The sequence below is a fragment of the Aquarana catesbeiana genome, linkage group LG04 (assembly GCF_042186555.1).
Source record: "Aquarana catesbeiana isolate 2022-GZ linkage group LG04, ASM4218655v1, whole genome shotgun sequence".
Lineage (NCBI taxonomy): Eukaryota > Metazoa > Chordata > Amphibia > Anura > Ranidae > Aquarana > Aquarana catesbeiana.
Window position 1 is genome coordinate 350442311 of NC_133327.1, and position 25904 is coordinate 350468214.

Here is a 25904-nt window from a genome sequence, read left to right on the forward strand (position 1 = left end):
ACTGAGTTTAAAATCACCTTTGGTCACAGTTTCCACATAGTTTGGTTGAGGAATATTATATCCATTGGATGATTTATTTTATATATTTCTATTTGAAATGACCACCAGCATTTAACATTTTAGTTGGTTTGGCTGCCCCCTATTGGGAGTAGATAGTATTGCTTATTAAGGAAGTATTGAGTATTGTCTATTAAGGAAGTATTGAGATTTATGTTATTTGAAATTTCGATTTATTATGAGTGGTACACCTAGATTAGCGCCACATACTTTTGATTGTTATTACGTTACTTACTAGGGTGGGTGAGGCCACCCCTTATGTTGGCAGCTTCTCTAATTTTTGTTCCATCACCCATGATCCTTTGAGAGCGTGGTTGTGCGCATTAGTTCTTTATTACCTTAGAATAAAATGAAGGTTCTGGAGTGGCCATCTCAGTCTCCTGACCTCAATATCATTGAGCCACTCTGGGGAGATCTCAAGCGTGCAGTTCATGCAAGACAGCCCAGGAATTTACAGGAACTGGAGACTTTTTGCCAAGAGGAATGGGCAGCTTTACCATCTAAGAAGAAAAAGAGCCTCATCCACAAATACCACAAAAGACTTCAAGCTGTCACTGATGTTAAAGGGTGCTGAAGAACACCCTTATTAAGGTAATAAGAACTGGGGTATGTAAATTTTTGATCAGGGTCATTTGGATAGTTTATGTTGCCATTATGATTTAAAAAGAGTAAATACAGTTGTATGATAATAAATGGCTTCAGCCAAACACTAACCATGAGTGAAAGAAAAGTTTTCGTGTTATTCATATTCTCTGAAAAATGGCCAAGAAATCATAAATTCTGCCAGGGTATGTAAACTTATGAGCACAACTGTACAAGGGTTCCCTTTCCTAACAAGACTCTTGCAACCAAAAAGTGAGATCCCAGTGCAGCTGATGCAGGTGCCCCAATGGGCCTTTGTCTCCCTCTGCAATTAAAACATGACTCAAAGATTGCTTATGAGCAACCAATGCCACCTGTACTACATGGTAAACTCAAGGACTGCGATTCTTGGTTCTGGGAGCCAACAAGACTACAGGATGCAAGTACAACTTCTTTATTGATCAAGGCAGAATCTTTTATCTCGGTTCTGAAAATTTACGGATAGTCTCAAAAAAAAACAATTAGGTAAGTTTAATGCAAAGACACCATTAGCACACCGGTGATGTTAGCATGAGTAAAACTTGGTTATTCCGAACAACATTAACGTATAATACTTATTCTGGACAAAGAATACAAAAAAGTCTGTCCAGACCTGAAGGTCACTTTGCCTTTACATTTGTTCTATAGTATCTCACAAAAGTGAGTACACCCCTCACATTTTTGTAAATATTTTATTATATATTTTCATGTGACAACACTGAAGAAATTACACTTTGCTACAATGTAAAGTAGTGAATGTACAGCTTGTATAACAGTGTAAATTTTTCATCCCCTCAAAATAACTCAACACACAGCCATTAAATGTCTAAACCGCTGGCAAAAGTGAGTACACCCCTAAGTGAAAATGTCCAAATTGGGCCCAAATTGTCAATGTTTTGTGTGGCCACCATTATTTTCCAGCACTGCCTTAACCCCCTTCGGCATGGGGTTCACCAGAGCTTCACAGGTTGCCACTGGAGTCCTCTTCCACTCCTCCATGACGACATCACGGAGATGGTGGATGTTAGAGACCTTGAGCTCCTCCACCTTCCGTTTGAGGATGCCCCACAGATGCTCAATAGGGTTTAGTCTGGAGACATGCTTGGTCAGTCCATGATTATTTTGGAATGCTGCCCTGCATGCCAGTCTTCAAAGGAAGGGGATCATGCTCTGCTTCAGTATGTCACAATCCATGTTGGCATTCATGGTTCCCTCAATGAACTGTAGCTCCCCAGTGCCGGCAGCACTCATGCAGCCCCAGACCATGACACTCCCATCACCATACTTGACTGTAGGCAAGACACAATTGTCTTTGTACTTCTCACCTGGTTGTCGCCACACATGCTTGACACCATCTGAACCAAATATGTTTATCTTGGTCTCATCAGACCACAGGACATGGTTCCAGTAATCCATGTCCTTAGACTGCTTTTCTTCAGCAAACTGTTTGCGGGGTTTCTTGTGCATCATCTTTAGAAGAGGCTTTCTTCTGGGATGACAGCCATGCAGACCAATTTGATGTAGTGTGCGGTGTATGGTCTGAGCACTGACAGGCTGACCCCCCCCCCTTCAACTTATGCAGCAATGCTTGAAGCACTCATATGTCTATTTCCCAAAGACAACCTCTGGATAGGATGCTGAGCATGTGCACTCAACTTCTTTGGTCGACCATGGTGAGGCCTGTTCTGAGTGGAACCTGTCCCGTTAAACCACTGTATGGTCTTGGCCACCATGCTGCAACTCAGTTTCAGGGTCTTGGCAATCTTCTTATAGACTAGGCCGTCTTTATATAGAGCAACAATTTTTTTTTCAGATCCTCAGAGCGTTCTTTGCCATGAGGTGCCATGTTGAACTTCCAGTGACCAGTATGAGAGAGTAAGAGCGATAACACAAAATTTAACACACCTGCTCCCCATTCACACCTGAGACCTTGTAACACTAATGAGTCACATGACACTGGGGAGGGAAAATGGCTAATTGGGCCCAATTTGGACATATTCACTTAAGGTGTACTCATTTTTGCTGCCAGCGGTTTAGACATTAATGGTTGTGTGTTGAGTTATTTTGAGAGGACAACAAATTTACTCTGTTATACAAGCTGTACACTCACTACTTTACATTGTAGCAAAGTGTTATTTCTTCAGTGTTGTCACATAAAGAGATATCATGTTATTTACAAATGAAGTAAAAAAAAATATTTCCATGTCAGGTTTATTTAACTGGCTTTAACTGGTATCTGCATATCCAAGCTCATCCCTTTGATCTGAGGAATAATGAAATAGAGTACATACAAAAATAACAATGTTACTTTGTATCTTTCTTTTTCAGATGGCCTTTTTTGACAGCAGCAGTTTCTAGAGCTGATGTCCTGTACAGTATATACACAACTCCTGGCTTTCATTTTTTCATTTTAAGAGCAGGGAATTGCCAGTCAATAGGAGCAGCAGCATAGGAGGAAGACATGACATTCTACACGTGTCCTGTATGCAGTATGCCCAGTGTCATCAACTGATTAAATAATATTTATATCTGTCATTTTATGAAAGCTGCATAAATGGGCTTTTCCCTTGCTTTCTCTGACTTCTATGACTAAGCCCTTTTTGATTTCTTTGTCAGGAATAATAAAGTTTCACTTATGCTGCCATTGGCAAAGTACAGCTATCCCCTCGGCCAGCAGCTGTGCCCGCATACACTAGCAGACTCTGGGAGTAAGAACTGCGGTTCTTTTTGGTTCCGTAAATTATGTAAATTGGCCTACCATATCCTCTTCAGTTAGGCAAATCTTCAGTTTTGCACTTCTCTCTCTCAGTTCAGCCAAGGCTTCAGTTAACAAATGTGTATGTGTCAGGTTCTAAAAATGGAAAATTGGAACAGAAGACATTATTCAACAGAAGCAACAACAGCAAAATGAAAAATCAATAATTTTAGAACATCTGAAATGTCTGGTTTTCTATACTGAAGAAGTCTAGTCAGTTTTCTACAAATACATTTATCATAGGTGTTCAGGTCCTTAAAGAAAGCAGACTCCACAAAAAAAGGAATATGGCTTAGGTAGAGGTTACACCCTAAATATGTGTAACATGTTCTTAAAAAAGATCTTATTCTTAGTAAAATGAAGAACCACAGGCTCATAATTTTGAAAATGTGTTAAGGCAACTTGTGATGTACCAAAATAACAGTGTCCCCGGCAAGTATGTGGAATAGCTCACTGTTGCAGAGCCAGGGAGGATGAGAGTGATTATGACACATAGTAATGCTCTGGGGGAGCACCAGGCTATCAAACCAGCCATGAGTGACGCTACCTCCAGGTCTGAGGAGGTCCCTTTAAGAAATACTCCCCTAAAGCTGCAGCAAATGGGCATCTCCACAAGCTTAGCCACATAAAGGTTCCAAAAAGATCTTAGCCTTTATTGTTAAAACAATGGTTAATAATACAGTTTACTAAAGCCACCAATCAGATTTTTAACCTGCCTTGAAAATGTGACTGATTAGTGACATGGGAAATGGATAAAGAAAATCAGGAGATAGTAGTATAGCTCTAACAATACATTTCTGGTGGTAGCTTAGGAACTACCTGTGCCTAAAATCAAGCAAGCATTTGCACCAGTTTTGGTAACATTACCGACACGTGCGCCAAAATCAGACTGTTCCTCCATTAGTTGCACCTGTTGTCTGGAATTGCTTTTTTATGGGCCCTTGGCAAAAAATATTATATTCTAACATCTGAAAGTACAGCATGCTTTTCAAACCAAATCTGTAACAAACTTTGGTTGTGAAATTAAAACGGCAAAAAAGCAAAATAGAAATACCCATGGGTTTTGCCTAGGAGAAACGGAGAAATACTTACCCAATCCGCTGATCCTTTGAGCACAAGACCAGTCCCTGCTGCTCCTACCGTCAGCATGCTAGCAGTCTTGTGTATGGACTGTTCCTGACATCATAACTCCCATAGACCCGCTCTGGATGTGAGGGCGGCAAGAACAGTCCACCAGTGGACGTGGGGGAGCACTGTTTTCCGGATGATCGAAGGATCAGGTAAGTACAGCCTTTTGGTGCATCCCTGAACAAAACGAGCAGTTAACCCATGCAGTGTGGGCACGGCCCCACTTCACGGAAAAATACATTTCATGGAGTTCTGCTTTAAACAAATACAATTGACTACAATTAATGTAGCCTCCCTTTATTTAACCCCTTCCCGCTGACCGTACGCAGATATGCGTACTCGGCTTTCCGGGGTTATACCGGGATGATGCCTGCAGCTGCAGGCATCATCCCGGTACCGTTGTTTACAGCGGGCGATCGGCTACCCGAGTATAACAACCGATGCGGCTAAAAGCCGCTCGGCTGTTATACCGGAGGAGCGGGAGGGGACATAACCCCCTCCCGCCGCTCTTACCGGGCCTCCCGTGCGATCGGGAGGCCCGGTGTCCAATCGGCTGCCTTCGGCGGCTGGGGGCGGGCTGGAACGAAGCTGTGGGCGGCTTCGTTCCAGCCTTCTCATTGTAAACGCGGAAGCGACGTCATGACGTCACTTCCTGTTTACTCGGCTGCCAATGGCGTCAGTTTTAAAAAAATATACAGTATTCAGAATCGCCGTTTTCGGCGATCTGAATACTTTGAAGTGCAAAGAGTACCTGTCACCACCTATTACCGTCACAAGGGATGTTTACATTCCTTGTGACGGCAATAAAAGTAAAAAAAAAAATTTTTTTTTTTTAAACACAATTTATAAAGTATAAAAATAAATAAAATAAATAATAATTTTTTTTTTTTTAAAGTGCCCCCGTCCCCGCGAGCTCGCGCAGCGAAGAAAACGCATACGGAAGTCGCGCCCGCATATGTAAACGGTGTTCAAATCACACATGTGAGGTATCGCCACGGTGGTCAGAGCGAGAGCAAAACTTTAAAGCGTCGCCTATGGAAATTCATAGGTACCGTAGTTTGTCGCCATTCCACGAGTGCGTGCAATTATAAAGGGTGACATGTTTGGTATCTATTTACGCGGCGTAACATCATCTTTCACATTATACAAAAAAATTGGGGTAACTTTACTGTTTGGATTTTTTTAAATTCATGAAAGTGTCCCTTTTCCAAAAATTTGCGTTTAAAACACCGCTGCACAAATACCGTGTGATATAAACTATTGCAACAATCTCCATTTTATTCTCTAGATTCTCTGCTAAAAATATATATAAATATATATATATATATATATATATATATATATATATATATATATATATATATATATATATATATATATATATATATATATATATATATAAATGTTTGAGAACTCTAAGTAATTTTCTAGCAAAAAATACGGATTTTAACTTGTAAACACCAAATTTCAAAAATAGGCTTAGTCATGAAAGGGTTAAATATAAATACTGTTACAAAGAGAACAGGAAATTTCAATTTAATGCATGACAGAGTGTGGTCAGAGTGCACTACACATAATGTATTGCAGGAAGTCTGTCTATAAAAACTGGGCTACAGAAAGGTGGAGCTATTACGCAAATAAATTCCATGGGGCAGATTTAAGAGGTGTGAGCAAAAGAAAAGGAGGCAGTCAGCCAATCCAATCTCACCTGTCATAACATACAAGAGAACTATAATTTAGGAGTGCAATCTCATTTATTTTAAGAATAGGTACTTCCAGGCCCATCCAGTTTTGGTACGGAAAGTCCTTTTCCCATTCCTGGTTTATAACATAGGAAACCAAAACGGTAGTAAGGAAATATAAATGTCTGCAGGTGAAATTGAAAAATTGATACAGTCAAATGTTTCATTGTAATGTGGATTTGTGATTGTATCATTGGTGCAAATTTCACTTGGACTTGTCTATTATTCATTATGTAATTTCATGTTGACTTCTTGAATAAATAAATAAAAGAATAGGTGTTTCAATTCCATTTAGGTTGCGCAACTCCATATTCTTAGAATTAATTTGATTACCTTGATGCTAAGTACTAGTTAGCAGGTAAATGGCAATTTATCTAAATTATCATTAATTATAATTATTTAAGCTTGTAAAGTGAATGCCTTCCTACAGGAAGAGGGGCACTGTCTCCTGCTTGTACCAATTGCTTTTTTTTAGTGTCCATTTCTTTTCAAGGGAGCAAAAACCCTTGAAGTAGAAATGCAGCATAGGCTGACCCTATTAGCTGCAAAGTACACCATGTGATTATTTCTGCAGGAATCCAGTACAAATGTTAAGTATACCACATAATGTTTTTAAGTGTACCGCCGTAATAACATGCAACAGCTTATAGTTCATTAAAATAATTGATGTCTGTAGCACTTTATAATTGAAATGAATGACAAACAATGCATATGGCCACACAGAGGGAGAGAGAGAAAGTATCAATCTGGGTTTGCAGCATGAAAGTGCATTTATTAACCATTCAGCACATGTAGACATGCTGTCTACCAACACAAATAATCTTATGTTGACGGGCAAGCTAAGCTTTGTTTGGAAGTTATAAACTGGCCTGTCTTGCCTTCAGGTTCATGAGTCCAGGAGGGACTGGTGGTGGCAGTCCATACCCAATAGCTGCATGCTGTTGCCCCAGGTAATACAGGGACAAGTTTAGCAGCTGATATTCCATAGAAAGATTTGAGTGTGCCTCAGCATGCAGCATGTGGGAAACCCTAACAAGACATGGAGGGAAGTGTGTTGCTTACGATGCAGTGAGTGGGGGCATCATATTGCCAAGTAGCCCCTGTTCCTGCATACACAGCAAGGTAACCTGGCCACTCAGAGATCTGTGATAGGCCTCAACGTTTTGTGTGGAAATAAGGTTTACAGTCACCACTGACATTGATAAAAGAGTCCCATCTAAGCCTGCAGGGAGTGACAAGACACCTGTTAAGTCTGCTGCTGTTTCACCTTATATGTATGTAGGATAAGAATGGCAAGTAGAAAAGAGAAAAATAGTCAACCATAATATCCTGAATTCAGCTTTCCCAAACAAACAAAGCGACACCTACACCTGGTAAGAATATCTTCAAGAAAATACTTCTGCAAGTGATGCCTCAGTCACTGGAGAGAAGTGCAGTCAAACCATATTATAGTCAAGCCAAATTGCTATAAAATGGGAGTGACCACAGTGTTATGCATGAGTCAAATGAAGAGCCACAGGCTCATAATTTTGAAAATGCAATAAGGCAACTTGCTGAGGATAAATATGTGATGTACCAAAATAACAGTGTCCCTAGCAAGTATGTGGTACAGCTCACTGTTGCAGAGCCAGGATGATAGGGTTTTTCCTTTTTATTATTGCTATGATACTTTATTTGTATAGCGCCAACAGTTTGTGCCACGCTTTACAAAATAAAGGGAGACAGAACAGTTACAATACAATTCAATACAAAAGCATTAGGAGGACGATCTAAAAGGGAAGGTCAAGGGGTACAAAAGATTCCTAACTGCGAGGAATGAGCTGAAGGAGAAGGCCAAAGCTAGTTTTAGGTTGAGGCAGGATAGGCTTCCCTGAAGAGATGTGTTTTCAGGGATCGCCTGAAAACAAAGTAAGAGAAACTAGACAGATTGAGATCAAATTGGTGATGTAGCTGGGGCAGAGTTGTTGATGGCTTTCTATGTTGTAGTTAGTATTTCAAAATTTAAACTTTAAACGTTGGGCAAGCAGAAGCCAGTAAAAGGATTGGCAGAAAAGAGTGGCACCTGCAGATTAGTTAGTAAGGTGGAGGAGTCTAGAAGCAGCATTCATGGTAGACTGAAGGGGGATCGCTTGTATAGAGGCTGGCCAGTGAGAAGAGAGTTAAAATAGTTGATGTTGACGGCAGATAACCAGAGAGTGGATTAATATCTTTGTGGTGTCATTAGTTAAGAAGGTGCGAATTGTGAATGTTGTGGAGGTTAAGGAGGTAAGATTTAGTCAGTGATTGGGTGAGGGACCTGAAGGAGAGGACAGAGATAAAGATTCCAAGGAGTGGATTAATTACTTTGGGGTGTTGTTAGTTAAGAAGAGGGCAAATTTTGTAAATGTTATGGAAGTTAAGGCGGTAAGATTTAGTTAGTTATTTGCTGTGGGGCCTGAAAGAGGGGACAGAGTTCATGTAGTATCTTGGTACCCTTTAAAGGGGTTCACTCCAAGACACTAATGTTTTGCCTCCAACCTCCTCAATGGTTCTTGGTTATTAGTATTGGGCACAAGATCTGGTAGTTTTTGACCATCATCTCATTTCCACAATAGCCCTGGAGGTTGTTGGATGCTGGAAATCTAATACCCAAGAACCACTGAGGAGGGTGGCGCATGAACAAAGCTCTCCAAAAAGGCCGCATAGTCACGGAGCCATACAGGACTACTGACCCCAGCCGCAGCCGACAGAGCCCACAAAATGAGGTGTCACCACCAATAGATTCGGGACAACCCAGGGAATCACCCTGTGGACTCCGCGCGGAGGAACCTCTCCTGCCAGCTGGATTTCACACTACAGCAGCCCGGCCTTTCCAAAATGGTGGACGCGGCCCCACGAGGCAAGGACCCAGAGCTGGAAGAATCCATAGCAAACCAGGATACTGATGTGGCACCAGCTATCTCCCAGGGGAATAACACAGTAAGTAACCCACATATGGCCTCACTATCCCCCACATCCACCGAGTCACTAATAGGCAGATCCCTGGGAGGATTTCCCCTGACACCCATGAGTGACATTTTAACTACACCAGACAACTGCTTAATCGGGCCTCATCCCCCCTCACTCCCCTGCAGACTTGCCTGCAATGATGTCTGCTTTCTTTAACATGCTAACCAGGGGACTGGCTCAAACAGCAGCCCAGATCACCTCATCTATGCACGCTGATTTGCAGCAAATAGAGGTCCGGATTGAAACAATAGAAAAGAAAACTGACCAGGCTGCTGGTAGAATTAACCAGAACACAGACAGGATCCAAGACCTTCAGGATCAGCTGGAGATGGCCCTATATAAAACTGATGACCTGGAAAAAAGGTCCAGACGATATAACTGTAGAAGTAGGGGTCTTCCGGAAACAGTGAAAGATGTTCCAACGGCAGTTCGGTCCCTTCTTAGGGACCTAATACTGGAAATTTCAGAACACAGGTTAGAACTGGACAGAGCACACAGGGCCCTACAACCTGTACATAAGAATGGTCTTCCAAGAGATATAATTGTCAAACCTCATTTTAGCGCAGTCAAAGAGGGAGTGATGAAAGCATCACGAAATTCAGATGAGCTTACAATCCAGGTACACCAAATCCAAGTTTTTGCGGATCTCACCCCATACACAGTTCAAAAAAAGGCGCGCTTTGAAACCATTGCTCCAGATCCTAACGCAAAAAGAAATTGCATATAGATGGGCCTTCCCTTTTCGCCTGAATTTCTCCTACCAGAATAAGCCCTATGACTTCTCATCCTTTGGGGAAGGAGAACATTTGCTAGCACGTCGGGGGCTTATCGCCCAGGGAATCCCACAACCGTCCACCATCACAGGACCCCCTTCCACGAGACGCCCGTTTCCACCTAGCCCACTGACTCCTGTCTGGCAAAAACAGCAGTCGAAAAGGTCGAAAGACTCTCCCCCCCCCAAAGTGATGCTTCACCATGCTGGAAGTCCTTCTTTACACCGCTCCTTCTAGAACTGTTCTTAGGATTCCTACACCCAGTTCTAAATTATTATGCAAATTCTATTTCAGTGTCACAAATATTAAATATTTTGTTTTCAGTTTAACTAAAGGAGGGTGTTCCACATTATTAAGCAGAGCACCATTTTCAAGCAATATGGGGAAGAAAAAGGATACCTCTGCTGCCGAAAAGAGTGAAATAGTTCAATGCCTTGGACGAGGTATGAAAACATTAGATATTTCACGAAAACGTAAGCGTGATCATTGCACTATTAAGAGATTTGTGGCTGATTCAGAGCACAGACGGGTTTCATGCAGATAAAGGCACATTGAGGAAGATTTCTGCCAGATCCATGCATTGGATCAAGAGAGCAGCTGCAAAAACACCATTACATAGCAGCAAACAGATATTTGAAGCTGCTGGTGCCTCTGGAGTCCCATGGACATCAAGGTGTAGAGTCCTCCAGAGCCTTGCAACTGTGCATAAACCTTCCATTCGGCCACAACTAACCAATGCTCACAAGCAGAAACGGCTGCATTGCGCAGAAAAATACATGAAGATTAATTTTCAAACAGTTCTGTTCACTGATGAGTGCCGTGCAACCCTGGATGGTCCAGATGGATGGAGTAGTGGATGGTTGGTGGACGGTCACCCTGTTCCAACAAGGCTGCAACGTCAGCAAGGTGGTGGTGGAGTCATGTTTTGGGCCGGAATCATGGGAAGAGAGCTGGTCGGCCCCTTTAGGGTCCCCGAAGGTGTAAAGATGACAAAGTATGTGGAGTTCCTGACTGACCATTTCCTTCCCTGGTACAGAAGGAAGAACTATGCTTTCCGTAATAAAATCATCTTCATGCATGACAATGCACCATCTCATGCTGCAAAGAATACCTCTGCATCAATGGCTGCTATGGGGATAAAAGGAGAGAAAGTCATGGTGTAGCCTCCATCCTCCCCTGACCTCAATCCTATTGAGAACCTTTGGAGCATCCTCAAGCAAAAGATCTATGAGGGTGGGAGGCAGTTTACATCTAAATAGCAGCTCTGGGAAGCTATTCTGACATCTTGCAAACAAATTCAAGCAGAAACTGTTCAAAAACTCACAAGTTCAATGGATGCAAGACTTGTGAAGCTGCTATCAAATAAGGGGTCCTATGTTAAAATGTAACGTACCCTATTAAAATGTTTAAAAAGTTAAAATGTTGTTCAAAGTTTGATTGAAATAGCTTTTGATTTTAGTAAATATGCTGTAAACACAACAAATGACAATTTTCAGTTCTTTACAACCTATAAAGTGTTTTGAAACTTACTGTGCTTAATAATTTGGAACAGTGCATTGTAAGTTTTTTATTTTGAAAAAAAAGTGTTATTAGGAGGTTTGTTCAATAAAATTTGAATTGTACTCTTAATAGTCGATAACATGAGAATTATGCTGAATGTTGTTTACATCATTTAGGTAAATGAGAAAAATATCATTGGCATAATAATTTGGAACAGGGTGTAGAAGTTTTCACACGGGTCGCCTTAAATGCACATCAAGACCCTCATGGGGGAACTGCTCTTTATCTGCATTGTTTTTCCTCCCAACGAATGCCAAGCTCTGCAGTTATAGAGTTTGGTTCCTGTTTTCAAACGCCCCCCTTCTGTTTTTCTTCCCCATTTCTCTTATGGCCATGTAAACATATATCCAACACTCCAGTGGACTCTGGACAGCTGAAGTCCTGAAGTCCTGGATATCCCAAGACATATGACAATGGGATGGAGGTGGGGGAGGGGTGATGTTTTCTTGCTTTGCCACCTCACAGAGGTGTATAGAATCGACTTTGAGCACCGTGTGGGTCTGCAGAATGTTATCAACAGCTGTTTGAGCGGAATACTGCAATTGTAGTTTGGGGGTTCGGTGATGATAGCGGAGAAGTCCCTGGAATAATGGACTCCTTGCTGGAGTCGCGGACCACCTGGGAGACAGCTCCTTCCATATTTTTCATAGTTTGTACTTTGACAGCACTCTGTCTATCAAAGGTTATTGTTGCTATATAATGGCGGGTTGACCAGAACGGTTGCAATGCACCTCCCTCAGTCACTGTGAGTAACAGGATTTTTATAACAGCTTACCTGTAAAATCCTTTTCTTGGTGTACATCTTGGGACACAGAGCACCATAGTAATCACTATGTGGGTATATAGGCACTTTCAGGTGATGGACACTAGTATACCCAATACAGGAAGTTCACTCCCTATATAACCCCTCCTCCTTCCAGGAGTACCTCAGATTTTGTAGCAAAGCAATATACCAAAACCCCAAAAAGAGGGGAGGGACCTCTGTGTCCCACGATGTACTCCAAGAAAAGGATTTTACAGGTAAGCTGTTATAAAAATCCTATTTTCTTTATCATACATCATGGGACACAGAGCACCATAGTAATCACTATGTGGGACGTCCCATAGCAATGCTATTTGAAGGGAGGGAGACATAACCCGTAGGGCACCCCTAGACTTGGGGACTTATACTTCTGCCTGCAGTACACTGCGCCCAAAGGCGATATCCTCATGCCTCCTCACATTCACCTGATAAAAATTGGTGAATGTATGTACTGAAGACCAGGTTCCAGCCTTACAGATCTGAGCCATGGAGGCCTGGTGACGCACTGCCCAAGAAGCCCTAACTGCCCTGATAGAGTGCGCTTTGACTTGAAAAGGTGGAATCTTACCCCTTAAAACATAAGTCTGAATTATAACTTGCCGAATCCACTTAGCGACAGTGGATTTCGACGCTGCCTGTCCTTTCTTAGGACCTTCGGGCAGAACAAATTAGACATCAGTCTTCCGAATCTGAGCAGTCGTCTTTAAATAGACTTTGACCGCTCTCACTACATCAAGACAATGTAGTGACTACTCTTCCCTGGAACATGGTTTTGGAAAAAACAAAGGACAATATCTTGGCTCAGGTGAAAACCTGAGATCACTTGTCAAAAAACCTGGACGAGGGCGCATCACCACTCTGTCCTCATGAATAATCAAGTATGGCTCTTTACAAGAAAAAGCAGCCAATTCCGAAACCCTCCTTGCTGAGGATATAGCAACCAAGAACCCCAACTTTCTTGTCAGAAGGACTAAGGGAATATGTTGTATCGGTTCAAATGGCTGTTTTTGTAACACTGACAAAACTAAGTTCAAGTCCCAAGGGTTCAAAGGTGATCTAACTGGCAGATTAATCTGCATCACCACTTGCATAAAACCCCGGACTAAAGAATGTGTAGCAAGCAGTCTTTGAAGTAAGGCCGATAAGGCTGAGACTTGGCCCTTAATAGTACTCAAGCCAACTACAACTCTACCTCTAATTTGTAGAAAAGGCAGGAATTCTGCCTATGATATATCTCCGAGGGTGCCAATCCTTGGATTCACACCAGGAAACATAAGCCCTCCAGACTCTATAAAATATAGTCCTGGAAGCTGGCTTCCTTGCATTAATCAAGGTAGAGACAACTGACCCGGAAAGCCCACGTTTCTTCAGAATGTGGGTTTCAATAGCCAAGCCGTTAAATTTAGCGTTCGTAAGGAAGGATGGAACATTGGCCCCTGTGAGACTAGGTCTCGCTGTAGTGGAAGGGACCATGGATCCTCCACTGCCATCTTTACGATTTCTACATACCATGACCTTCTGGGCCACGCTGGGGCTACCAAAATTACCAGCATCTTTCCAGCTTGATCCTTCAAAGAAGCCGTGGCAACAACTGAATAGGGAAAAAAATCTAACTCCGTGAAAACTGACCCCATGGGGTCACCACGCATCTGTCTCGCATTCGAGTGGATCCCTTGTCCTTGACATAAATTTGACCAACTACATGTTGAACATGGATGCCAAAAGATCTACGTCCGGGATCCCCCATCCTTGGCATATAGCCAGAAAGATTCTGGGGTGAAGGGACCACTCCCCCGGGAACAACTGCTGGTGACTTATGTAGTCTGCCTGCCAACTCTCTATTCCCGGAATGATGACTACCGATAGGCAAGGAACATCCCTTTCCGTCCAAGCTAGAATATGGTCCCGCACTCTCTGAGCTGCGTGACCATTAGTGCCCCCTTGGTGATTTGATATAAGCCACAGGTGTGGCATTGTCGGATTGGATCCTGACAGGACAATCCCGTAACCTGAATGTTCAGGACTTCAGAGCCATACGCGCTGCCCGAATCTCTAGGATGTTGATGGGCAAGGCCTTTTCGGTTCTGGACCACTGTCCCTGGACAGTCGTCTTTTCCAGTACTGCTCCCCAACCTGAAAGGTTGGCATCTGTCGTTACCACTTTCCAGAAACTGGTATGAAGGTTTTTTCCTTCTGCAGATTCCTGGATACCAAGCACCAACTGAGGCTCTGGAACACCTTTGGGGACAGCTGCATTGGCAAATCTAGAGCTTGAACAGTTTTGTTCCAAGCAGACAGGATACTGTTTTGCAACAGTCCCGAATGGAACTGGGCATAGGGAACCGCTTCGAATGAAGCCACCATCTTTCCTAACAACCTCATGCAAAGGCGAATGGAGGAATCTCTTTTCGACCTGACCATCTGCACCAGCTCTCTTATGGCGTTGATCTTGCCTGAGGAAAGAACGCCTTCTTCTGGGCTGTGTCTATGATCAGACCCAAGTACTCCAGGCTTTCTAGTGATTTTTAAGGAAAACTTCTCTAATTTGAGAATTCAACCCAGATTTTTCAGGTATTTGGTTTTAATGCGTGCGCTTTTCTCCAAATGAGCCACCGACTGGTCTATTAGCAATAGATCGCCTAGGTACGCCAAGACTGTTATACCCTGTGCCCTCAACCTGGCTAGAGGTGGATCCAGAACTTTTGTAAACACCCGGGGTGCTGTAGCTAGCCCAAAGGGCAAGGCTACAAACTGAAAGTGCTGCTGTTCTACTGCTGAACCGCAGAAACCTTTGGTGAGTGGGAAATATAGGGACATGCAGATATGCATCCCTGATGTCGATAAACGCCAGAAGTTCTCCTCCTTGTAGAATAGAATCTACTGACCCGATCAACTCCATGCGAAAGGAGTGGATTTTCAAGAACGGATTTAGATTCTTTAGATCTAGAATGGTTCTGACATCTCCATTCGGTTTTGGTACCGTAAAGAGGCTTGAATAAAACCCCAAAACCTACTCAAACTCAAATAGTCGATCCCCATGAAAAGGGAAACTAGTCAGAAGCCTTTTGCAAGGTGCTTCGGCTGACCAATCTTCTAACCACAGGGTCATGTGTACTGGCACAATCGCAAGGCGAGACGCCTGGTGAATAGAGTCTTCCATGGTGTCTATGGAACATAGTGCCCTTGGAAGTTCGGCCAAATTGCGGGCCTGTTGTGCAGGGACCTCCTTAAGGGCCTGTCTAAACTGGTCCTTTAGGGACTGACAGATGCCTATTGCAGCGACTGCAGGCTGAGTAACGGTCCCGCCCAAGGAAAAAGAGGATTTTAATAGGAATTCCAACCTTTTATCTGTTGGATCTTTAAGCATTTGTGCATTGTCTACTGGCAAGTTAGACTATTATTCACACTGGAAATCGCAGCGTCCACTGCTGGTACATTCCAATATATCTCTTTGGAGGGATAAAATGCTTACCGGGTGATCCCATTCAGCATAAATAAGCTTTTCAAGTAATGCATGTACAGGAAATGCATAAAAAGGCTGTGAAGGTTTTAAGGAACCTAAAGGAGAAACAGAACTTTCAGCTGACTCCGTTAGGGGTAGCTTGAAAGAGGCACGAACCAGCTCCGTAAGAGTGCACCAGCAATCTCTCAGATTGCGAGGCTGAAAAAAGGTTCATCTACTGTCGTTTCCTCCGCAGGAGGAGTAATCAGTTTGCCTTTCCTCCTAATCACCTGAGGGTAACACCTCATCCTCTACCCACTGTTCCCTTGGTAAGGGGTCTGAGGAGGGGGAGGGGGATCAAACACGCTTCCTTTCCTTTTGGATAAGGATGCGATTAAAATGGCTAATCTTCCTTCTAGGCCCTGCAGGGCAGAGGAAAATGCATCTTTAGTCACCTATACAGGGGCTAAAATGTGAGAAGCAGCTGCACCACCAATTGTATCTCAGGAGAGGATGACGGTGTGGAGTGGTGTCTTTTTTGGGAGCCATAGTGCTGAGCACAAAAAGCAGAGGCACCAAGTAAAATGCAAAACTCGCTAAGCAAATAGTCTAGCAAAAGAAAATGGCGCTAATAAAGTTCAGCTTTAGTGCTGTGTGTAAATGTTATTTCCTGTACTGGAAATGCCTGTGCAACCTTACGTGCCCCCAGCGCTCCTGTGTCCTGTGTGTCAGGCTCTAGCTGTATAGCTGTGAAGCGTCTGTCTCTGTTTCCTGCTGGGACTCTGAGCTGACTGAGAAGCAACATACTAAGATATGAATTTACTCCCTCTAGTGGAGACTTTAGGCATGACAACATTTTACTTTAAGGAAGAAAAAAGCATAGGTGGACTTTTTACAGTTCCTAGACTTCTTCCCTTACCTTTTCCTTGCTGCAGGATACTGCTGTAACAGACAGATCCAAACTTCACCCATCACGGCAGGCTGCATTAGCAAACCATCAAGGACCGGGTCCCTATTATAGGGGTTCCACTCCCTTGGACCTGTATAACACCCCTCAGGAAAAACTTTAGGTAATGTAGCATGACCAAAAAGTCCTGGGTCCTGGGGTCCAGCCCTGCAAAGAGAGGCGTTACATGCAAAACCTCGTGCTTCGTATACAAGGCCCGGGTACCATCCACCTTGGCCTCAGTGGCACTTTGGATGAATCCGGTCTATGGAGGCTGTTTAAACCCAGCAGGGATTCCTCCAGTGGAGCTCTTCAGAGCACATCTTCACTCGTGACCAACACCTTAGACACTGGCGAAAAAAAACGTAGGTACTCTTGGAAGGTTTGAAGGAGGAGGGGTTATATAGGGAGTGAACTTCCTGTATTGGGTATACCAGTGTCCATCACCCGAAGGTGCCTATATACCCACATAGTGATTATTATGGTGCTCTGTGTCCCATGATGTACGATAAAGAAATGAAGTTTTCCTTACAGGGACAACACAACTTATCAGGGATGAGGGAAGATTTCTCTCTCCTGGGATCGGGGGGGGGACTGGCAGGTGCCTTCCCCACTCGACTTGTACACTTGACAGATGTATGCATTTATGTACTAATCAACACTTTTTTTTCTTCTCTCCTCTCTCCCAATCATCCAGCTCTCAACTTACTCAAGATCATACAAGGGTCTACCCATATCCGAATCACAAGCTCGGGTTACTAGGGAACATGTGAGCATGACACTCCACCAAGACATCTTTCCTCTTGGGGTAAGATACCTCTCAATCTAGTGCACTTTCACTTCTCTGATCCATGACTGATCCAGCACAAACTAATTGTACAGTAACCATTCTATCCCACAACACCCAGGGGGTAAACTTCCCGGTAAAACGTAGAAAAATGCTCCAACTATACCACCCCTTAAGGGCAGATATCATTCTCCTACAGGAGACACACTTCCCATCCTCTTATAACCCAACATTCCCACATCAACATTTTCCACAATTCTATTTGACCAACGCTGACAATAAAACAAGAAAAGTAGCTATACGATTCTCCAAAAAACTCAACTTCACATTATCAACAGTTATCAGAGACCCAGGGGGGCGCTTTCTTCTGATTGAGGCTCCAAAGATGGGGGGACTTACACATTTGTCACTTATTATGCCCCTAACAAAGGTCAGGGAACGTTTTTGAATCTATGCTGACTAAATTACAACCACATTTTAAAAGGAACTGTCATTATGAGGGGAGACTCGAACCTACCATTTATCCCTGGACAAATCCAGAGCGAGGTCATCAACAGATAAACGCCCACCCAGACAAAGCCAAAAACTGCTGAACACCCTAAGCATAGTAGATATATGGAGGGAACTGAACCCCCACGCCAAAGACTACATGCACTATTTAGCCCTGCACCAGACCTATGCCAGGATAGACCACATTTTTTTTACCAGCCTCAGCCATCCCACTAGCCGTAACCTCTAAGATCAGAGATACACCACCATCAGACTACTCTATTATGTCCCTATCAATAAAACTTCACATAGGAGCAGAGAGAACCTATAAATGGCATCTTAATGAATCATTATTGAACAATCCAGTCCATTGTACTATTATCGAGAAATCCTTACAGGACTTCTTCCTTGATGATGACGATGGTGCAACTGCCCCATCGATACTTTGGGCAGCACACAAGACGGTACTGAGGGGTAAGTTGATTCAACTGTCCTCTCAAATAAAACGTGAACACAAAGCAGAAGTTCAGAAACTTACTAGGGATTTCCTAGAAATAAGTAAATCACATAAACGTAACCCCACAGCTGACTCTTTACTCAAACTGGAGACGGTTCGAGTACAGCTCAACCTAGCATTAACCACCGCAGCAAAGAAATACCTCAGATGAACAGGTAATATGAACTAAACTGGCAGCGAAACTGAGCCCCAAGATACGAATACTGTCTTTTCCTAAGATCCAAACCTCTACGGGTGACCTGACCCAAAATCCTGTCCACATCATGAAGTCCTAATAAGAATTCTACTCCAAACTTTACACAGATAATAACCCTCCTTCCGTTAACAAAATAGACTCCTTTCTTCAGGGTTTATCACTACCCAAATTAACGGACATGCATAGGGAAATCCTAGACAGTTCCTTTTCACCGGAAGAGCTTTTAGAGGTTATAAAATCACTTAAACAAGGCTTGGCCCCAGGCCCATATGGCTTCTCGGGATGCTATTACGAAAAATTGGACCTACCCTAGCTCCCTACATGGCACAGTTCTATAATTCTCTACAGGGAGGGACCCCCATGGATAAGGATTTAAATGCAGCCTTTATATCGGTCATTCCCTAACCGGGGAAAGATGGAAGCAAGGTGGGCAACTACCATCCAATCTCCCTTATAAGCAATGACATTAAAATTATGACTAAAATCCTGGCAACCAGAATGTCTAGCTTTATAGCCAAGTATGTACACAAAGACCAGGTGCGCTTCATTCCAGGGAAACAGGGCCCGGACCAAGTTAGAAGAGCCATAGACTTAATTTCATTATTTCACTCACAATGGGATGGAGGGAAACCACAAGAAGGCTTTCTGGTCTCTATTGACTTACAGAAGGCTTTTGATTCTGTCTCATGGCCATACCTTTTTGACATTTTGGAACGGTGGGGATTCGGTCCCAAATTCATGGGAACTGTTCACTCTCTTTATTCCACCCCAAGTGCACAAATTCGGCTAATGGGCTATTACTCAGAAGGTTTCAACATTCTTAAAGGCACTAGAAAGGGGTGCCCCCTTTCGCCACACATATTCGCAATCGCTATTGAAACACTAGCAATGGCTATCAGATCCAATCCAGACATTAAAAGGGGTCTCCTGCGTTCCCCAAGAATACAAATGTGCTTTATTCGCAGACGATATGCTGCTCTTTATGGCCCCGTTATTCTCCACCCCCAATATATTACGAACGCTTACAGATTTTGAAGCTGTCTCGGGCCTCAATGTCAACGTATCCAAATCAATTGCACTAAATATCTCAGTTCCTCAAAACCGAATTGATTAACTAAAACATTATTTCCCCTTCCCCTGGGCTAATGAATCTATACCATACCTGGGAATTACACTCCCCAACAAAATAGACAAACTATTCGCCACAAATTACCCTCTGATGGTTAAAAAACTGGAAGAGGACCTAAAGGTTTGGTCGAAGTGTGGTCTATCCTGACTGGGTAGGGTCAACGCGGTAAAGATGACACTGATGCCTCGTACAGTATACTCTATCTTTTCTGTTCACTCCCCATTCCTATAAACAAAAAGATTATTGCTAAGTTTCAACCGAAAATCATTAACTTTGTCTGGGGGAAACAAGGACACCGCTTCTCAAAAGATTTTCTCTTCCGGCTCAAAACGCAGGGAAGGTTAGGACTCCCAAACTTGTGGTGGTATTACCAGGCGGCACAATTGACCCAATTTTCCACTGTGTCTTCAATGGACCCCAAACCAGACTGGATAACCATAGAGAGACAAGCAGTTCCTCTCCACACAATAGACTTCCTGATGTGGTGTCCCCCAAAACAAAGACCCCCCCCCATCTTGGCTCCTACTCTTTCACATTCTGTCATTTTGTGATGTACTCCACAAACAGAACACCCTGGTCTCTACCATAAAACCCCTAGCCCAACTTTTTCACAACCAGAACTTTAAGCCAGGGATGAACACTCTAGCCTTTACGTGGTGGTTAAACAAGGGATTGTTCAGAATAGGCTATTTCTTAACTTCAGTGCTACAACAAACTTGAGATGCCAAATGCAGAGAAGTTTAGATTCTCCCAGATCAAGCATTTTCTACATACCTTATGGATAGGCAAACCTAACCCCCCAAAACCAACAGCCTACGAACAATGGTGTTCCAACCTCATGGATCAGAGAGGTGGGATTTCGATCATATATGCCTCTTTGGCAAAGACCAGCACACCCCTCTATGCTCAAGCTTGGGAATCTGATCTGGAACTACACGTGGACCCAGAAAAATGGTTTCTCTTTTTTCAAAAATCATATACAGGTATCTTAAATACTGGTCTAATTGAAGCCGATGTTAAGATTCTCACTAGATGGTACTATGTTCCTTCTAAATTGGCGAGAATTTACCCAGACGCCTCTCCCTTGTGCTTCAGGGATTGTAAACAGGGGGGTACTATGCACCATATCTGGTGGACTTGTCGACGCATTAGAGACTTCTGGAATAGGTTCTTCCATCTAGTAAGGACGGTCACTGGAATCGCAATCCCTCAGAACCCCAAAATCGCACTTTTGAACCACAGAATAGACAACACTCCCAGACATACCCAAACCCTGATATTTTTTATGCTTCTGGGAGCAAAAATTACTGTGGCAGGGGCATGGAAAAAACCCAAGGTATCAATGCTGATCCTGAAACATAAGATCTCTTGGATCATGACACAAGAACAAATTGCAGCAAAACTTTTAGACAAGGTACATAAGTTTGAGGCAATTTTGGAACCCTGGGCATCATATATTAAAGTAACCCTCTATCCGGGTCATAAAATCCTTCCAGCAGACTAAGCTGGATGACTGGCCTCTCCTCCTTTCTTTCTGTCTTTCTTATTTCCTCTTACTATACCAAGTTGCCCCTTCAGATGTATGTCTGAATGGCACAGTTGGGTTAATCTTCGAGTTCTTAGTTCTGACTTAGCGAGATTCTTCCTGGCCGGGAATCACCACCCAACGTCAGCAACATTTTTCAATCTAATGACAGGGAAGGCACAGCTTAAACCTTTTTAGCAAAAATAGGGAGGGGGAGGGTAGCGGGTTCATCATACTAGGTCAGAATAAGGGGGAACTGTACAGGCCACAGCCTTATCCCTCTGGGGTGGTCTGTATGAGATCTCTAGGGTCATCTATACCGGGACCAGAGCTGCTCCCTCACTTGACAGCCCTCTGCCTACTTATTTACCAAAAACACGGAAAAGTTAACGTAACTCAACATGCGCAAGATTCATGTATATTCCTGCCTTATGGATGGACATCTACTCATCACTGTATTGTGAACATCTACTGTTATTTGCCTAACCTTTGCCTGCAAGTCTCTCCCGACAGGCTATGTTGGCCTACAGGAGGGGGTAGTATTTACATTGTTATTTTGTATATCTGAATGAAAAATTTCAACAAACATATTGAACAAGAACCATTGATATAGGACTGAGGGAAAGCAGTGGTGGCCTGGAGTAAACCTCTTAACGGGTAAGGCGCACCTGACCTATTTTTTAAGTAAATAGGTCCACTCTGGAAGATGAGAGTGTGAATGGCAATGAGACCCCCTGCACTATTTTAGTTCACCATAAGGATGCACTTCACTTGTGAGTGAGTTTTGGACTTCTCAATCGTAATAAAGATTTAATGGTGTTTACGACATTACACTATTTGAGCCTTTCCCTTTTCTGAGCAGAGGAGTTCTGGAGGTGCTTAAAATTAGAGACCCAATACCTAAGAACCATTGAGAAAAATCGAGGGAACACAGAGGTGAGCTGGAGTGAACTCCCTAAAGGGGATAGTGCATTTGACCTATCTTTAAAGTGGATGTAAACCCCAAATTTTTATTTTTTTATGTCATAATATAGAGTATACAATTTCCTATAATTTGAGCCCAGTCTTGCGACAAAAAGTTAATCCATCTCTGAGCAATCCTCTTATTGTTCAGTGAGATAAATCTTGACAAACAGAGAAAAACTTTGTCAAATACGCCCCCTTGCTGTTAGTGACAGGTGATTTACATATCTCGTGCATTAGCCTAAGACACATGCATTATTTTTTAATTCCCTCCCACTCCTTTCTTCTGCTGCTCTGCCAGGATTGGATGTTCCACACCTCAGCATAATTGGGCATGCTGAAGTCATGTGGTTACTTTCCTGTCTTTTCACTGAATATTAGAGATCATAGCAGAAGTTCAGTGTAAGAAATACACAGGAGACAAATGCATGTTTGTCTCCTGTGTCCCATGCTGGGAGACAGCAATACACGCTGGGAGACAGCAATACACTGCAGTGTATTGCTGTCTCCCAGGGGCACGCTGGATTATTTGTATCCTGAATATGCAGCAATGGGATTGTATCGAGCCTTCAGCATTGCTGATACTAAATCCAGGATCTAAGTGGTGAATCCGGTGTTGGCCCTCCTCCCTCTAATGGCTGCTCCCTTAATTAGGAATATTTTTTACATGCCCCTGCTGAGATATTTAGCTATATCTAATATACTTTCTTACTGCTGATTGAACTTTCTCATGCTACCGTGACTTGCATAATTTTGCATTCCAATTTAAGATAGAGAGACATATTTCCTTCTGTCTCATCTGTGAACCTTGGCCTTGTCCTGAGGAAGCCTAACGGTGAAACGCGTAGACATACAAGGGCTCACTGCACAATAATCATAGATGCTATATGTTACAATTGTCATTGTTTTTTAGATATTGTATTTTTCAATAAATTTATATTTTTTTATACTGCTTCTCCACTGGTTCTTAGCCTAAAAAGTCCGCCTCCCTGGTAATACTCAGTACTTCCTTATTTTGTATCCTAAATAACTTTATTAAAAAAAAAAAATGTATATGGGCACTTACCCTGCCCCTAGAAGCAGCACTGGCTGACTTCGGTTTAAGGAGCTCTGGACAGGCTAAAAATAAGTATAGAATTTGATTGATGGTAATGACTGCAAATAAAACGAGATTGCTTTATAAACATTCTTTATGCAGACACTTTCAAGTGATAAATGCAGAACACCCTACCTGCATGATTGCATTGAAGAAACAGGTGTTTCCCAGATTTATTATGCCTTTCACAGGGACTGATGTGCTATTCAGGGAGGTGCTCTTCTTAACCTTTTCACTACTTTGTTCGCGAAGGCAAATGACCTTTAATGAACACCCTGGAAATAAAAATGAATTATTTTTAAAAATACTAAGGACATCTTGCTTCAATATGAAAATAAATTACATTAGGAAAAACACTTAGGGGAAATTGCGAAGACTGGGGCAGCTGTTCTAAGCAACCAATCAGCACCAATCTTTAATTTTCACATCTTAAGGTGGAACCTCTGCTTATCTGCCCCCCCCACCCCCTCTTTATGGTGCCACATTTGGCACCTTTCAAGGGGGAGGGGGGGAGGGGAGACGGATACCCGTTTTTGACAGGTACCTTTTCCCACTTCCAGGAGACTACACCGCGGCGCCATCCCTCGGAAGTTCAGCCCCCTCCTCCTTTCTCCACCGCCAGCCAGTTCGAAAGCGCAGCACACTTTACGCATGCGCAATAGACAACCGGCTGTGAAGCCGAAATGCTTCACTGCCAGTTTCCCTTAGCATGAATGGTGACGGCAGCACCTGAGAACCGATCTAAAAATCAGCTGGGGTGCTGACATCACAGGAACCCTGGACAGGTAAGGGTCCTAATATTGAAAGTCAGCAGCTACAGTATTTGTAGCTGCTGATTTTAATTTTTTTCGTGGGGAGGCAGAACGCCTCTTTAACTGAACATGCTGATGATAGAAACAGATTGGTTGCCATGCACAGCTGCTCCAGATTCTGTCTGCTCTAGTTTTGATACATTCTCTCCATTGTGTACTGCCAGAGGTGGAGAACAAATAACCAGTTTCCAACTCTTTCTGTTAGATAAGCATATAGAGAAATGGAATCCTAAATGTAATATTTTAGATGATTATGAGGAACATTCTAAGCCATGCAAGTTACATATTGGGGTTGATTTCTCTAAAACTAGAGAGTGCAAAATCTAATGCAACTGTGCATGGTAACCAACCAGCTTCTAACTTCAGCTTGTTCAATTCAGCTTTGACAAAAAAAAAAAAAAAAAACTGGAAGCGGATTGGTTTCTGTGCAGAGCTGCACCTGAAACCAATACTCCAGTTTTAGTAAATCAACGCTTTACATCAGTGCTTATCCTGCATTTAGTCCAGTAGAGAACATGCAGTCTGCCTATGTCTGAGTACGGCATGATGGCGGACACAAACTGACCATGCTAGCTTGGTCAGCTTTCAACATGGACATGGGGAACTGGAAGGATCAACAAGGTAATCCAGAAGAATAAATGGATGCAACATTATATTATGAGAGCACAGCTGAAATACATAAAGAGACAGATACAATACATTTGATTTTTGCAATTGCAAACACTTAAAGTGGATGTAAACCCACTCTCATCCTTTCCAAACTACTGCAATAGTGGTAATCTATAAGGATATACATGCCTCCTGCATGTATCCTTTACCTGTCAAATGTCTCCCCTCTGTCTGTTATGAGACCCAAAAAACTGCAGATTCTGTGGGTGGGTCAGTTGTCCAGAGTTCGGTGGGTGATGTCAGTACACTCCCCGCCCGCCTCTACACTACCCTTGTCAACATGAATGTTCTCCTGTGTATTTCCTACACTAAACTTCTGCTATGATCACTAACATCCAGTCAAAACCCAGAAAAGTCACCACATGACTTCAGCATGTCCAATCATGCTGAGGTGTGGAGCAGCCAATCCTGGGAGAGCTGGAGAAGAAAGGAGGAGGGGATCTGAAGTACACAGAATGTCTCTCAGGCTCGCATGAGATATGTAAATCACCTTTCACTCACAGCAAGGGGGAAGAACTGACTCCTATTTTTCTGTGTGTCTGTTTTTATCTTACTGAAAAAAGATAAAAGGGATTGCACAGGGCTGGATTGACTCTTTGTGGCAAGACTCTGCGCAGATGACATGAAATCCTATACTGTACAAGGTGCAAGCCTTAATTAAAAAAAAATTGGGTTTACATCCACTTTAAGAGCATGATTAACCACTTAATGACAAAAGTAAAACAACCCTGAATCCAGTTTTGCAAATTTGGTATATATTAGTAAAACTGTAGATAGCTTTGCAACTGCTTAACTGTATTTTTCTTGCCATTACCATAAAACCCCAACAAAAAATTATTTTACTCCTGATATACATGGGAATTCAGTATATGTGTGCATTACTTTCTGTACCCGTGGTAACACCCAG

At 42.8% G+C, this 25904-nt stretch overlaps 1 protein-coding gene across 1 annotated transcript in view; it reads right to left on the minus strand.

Annotated features, from left to right (window-relative positions):
* The window catches only part of USP45 (ubiquitin specific peptidase 45), a 317389-nt gene that overhangs the window by 188470 nt on the left and 103015 nt on the right, over nt 1–25904 (minus strand). Inside the window, exons 6-7 of the mRNA XM_073626986.1 lie at nt 23652–23791; nt 3437–3529 (exon numbers count right to left, since the gene is read on the minus strand). Of these exons, the coding sequence (XP_073483087.1) occupies nt 3437–3529; nt 23652–23791 (233 nt within the window). The remainder of the gene's footprint in view (nt 1–3436; nt 3530–23651; nt 23792–25904) is intronic.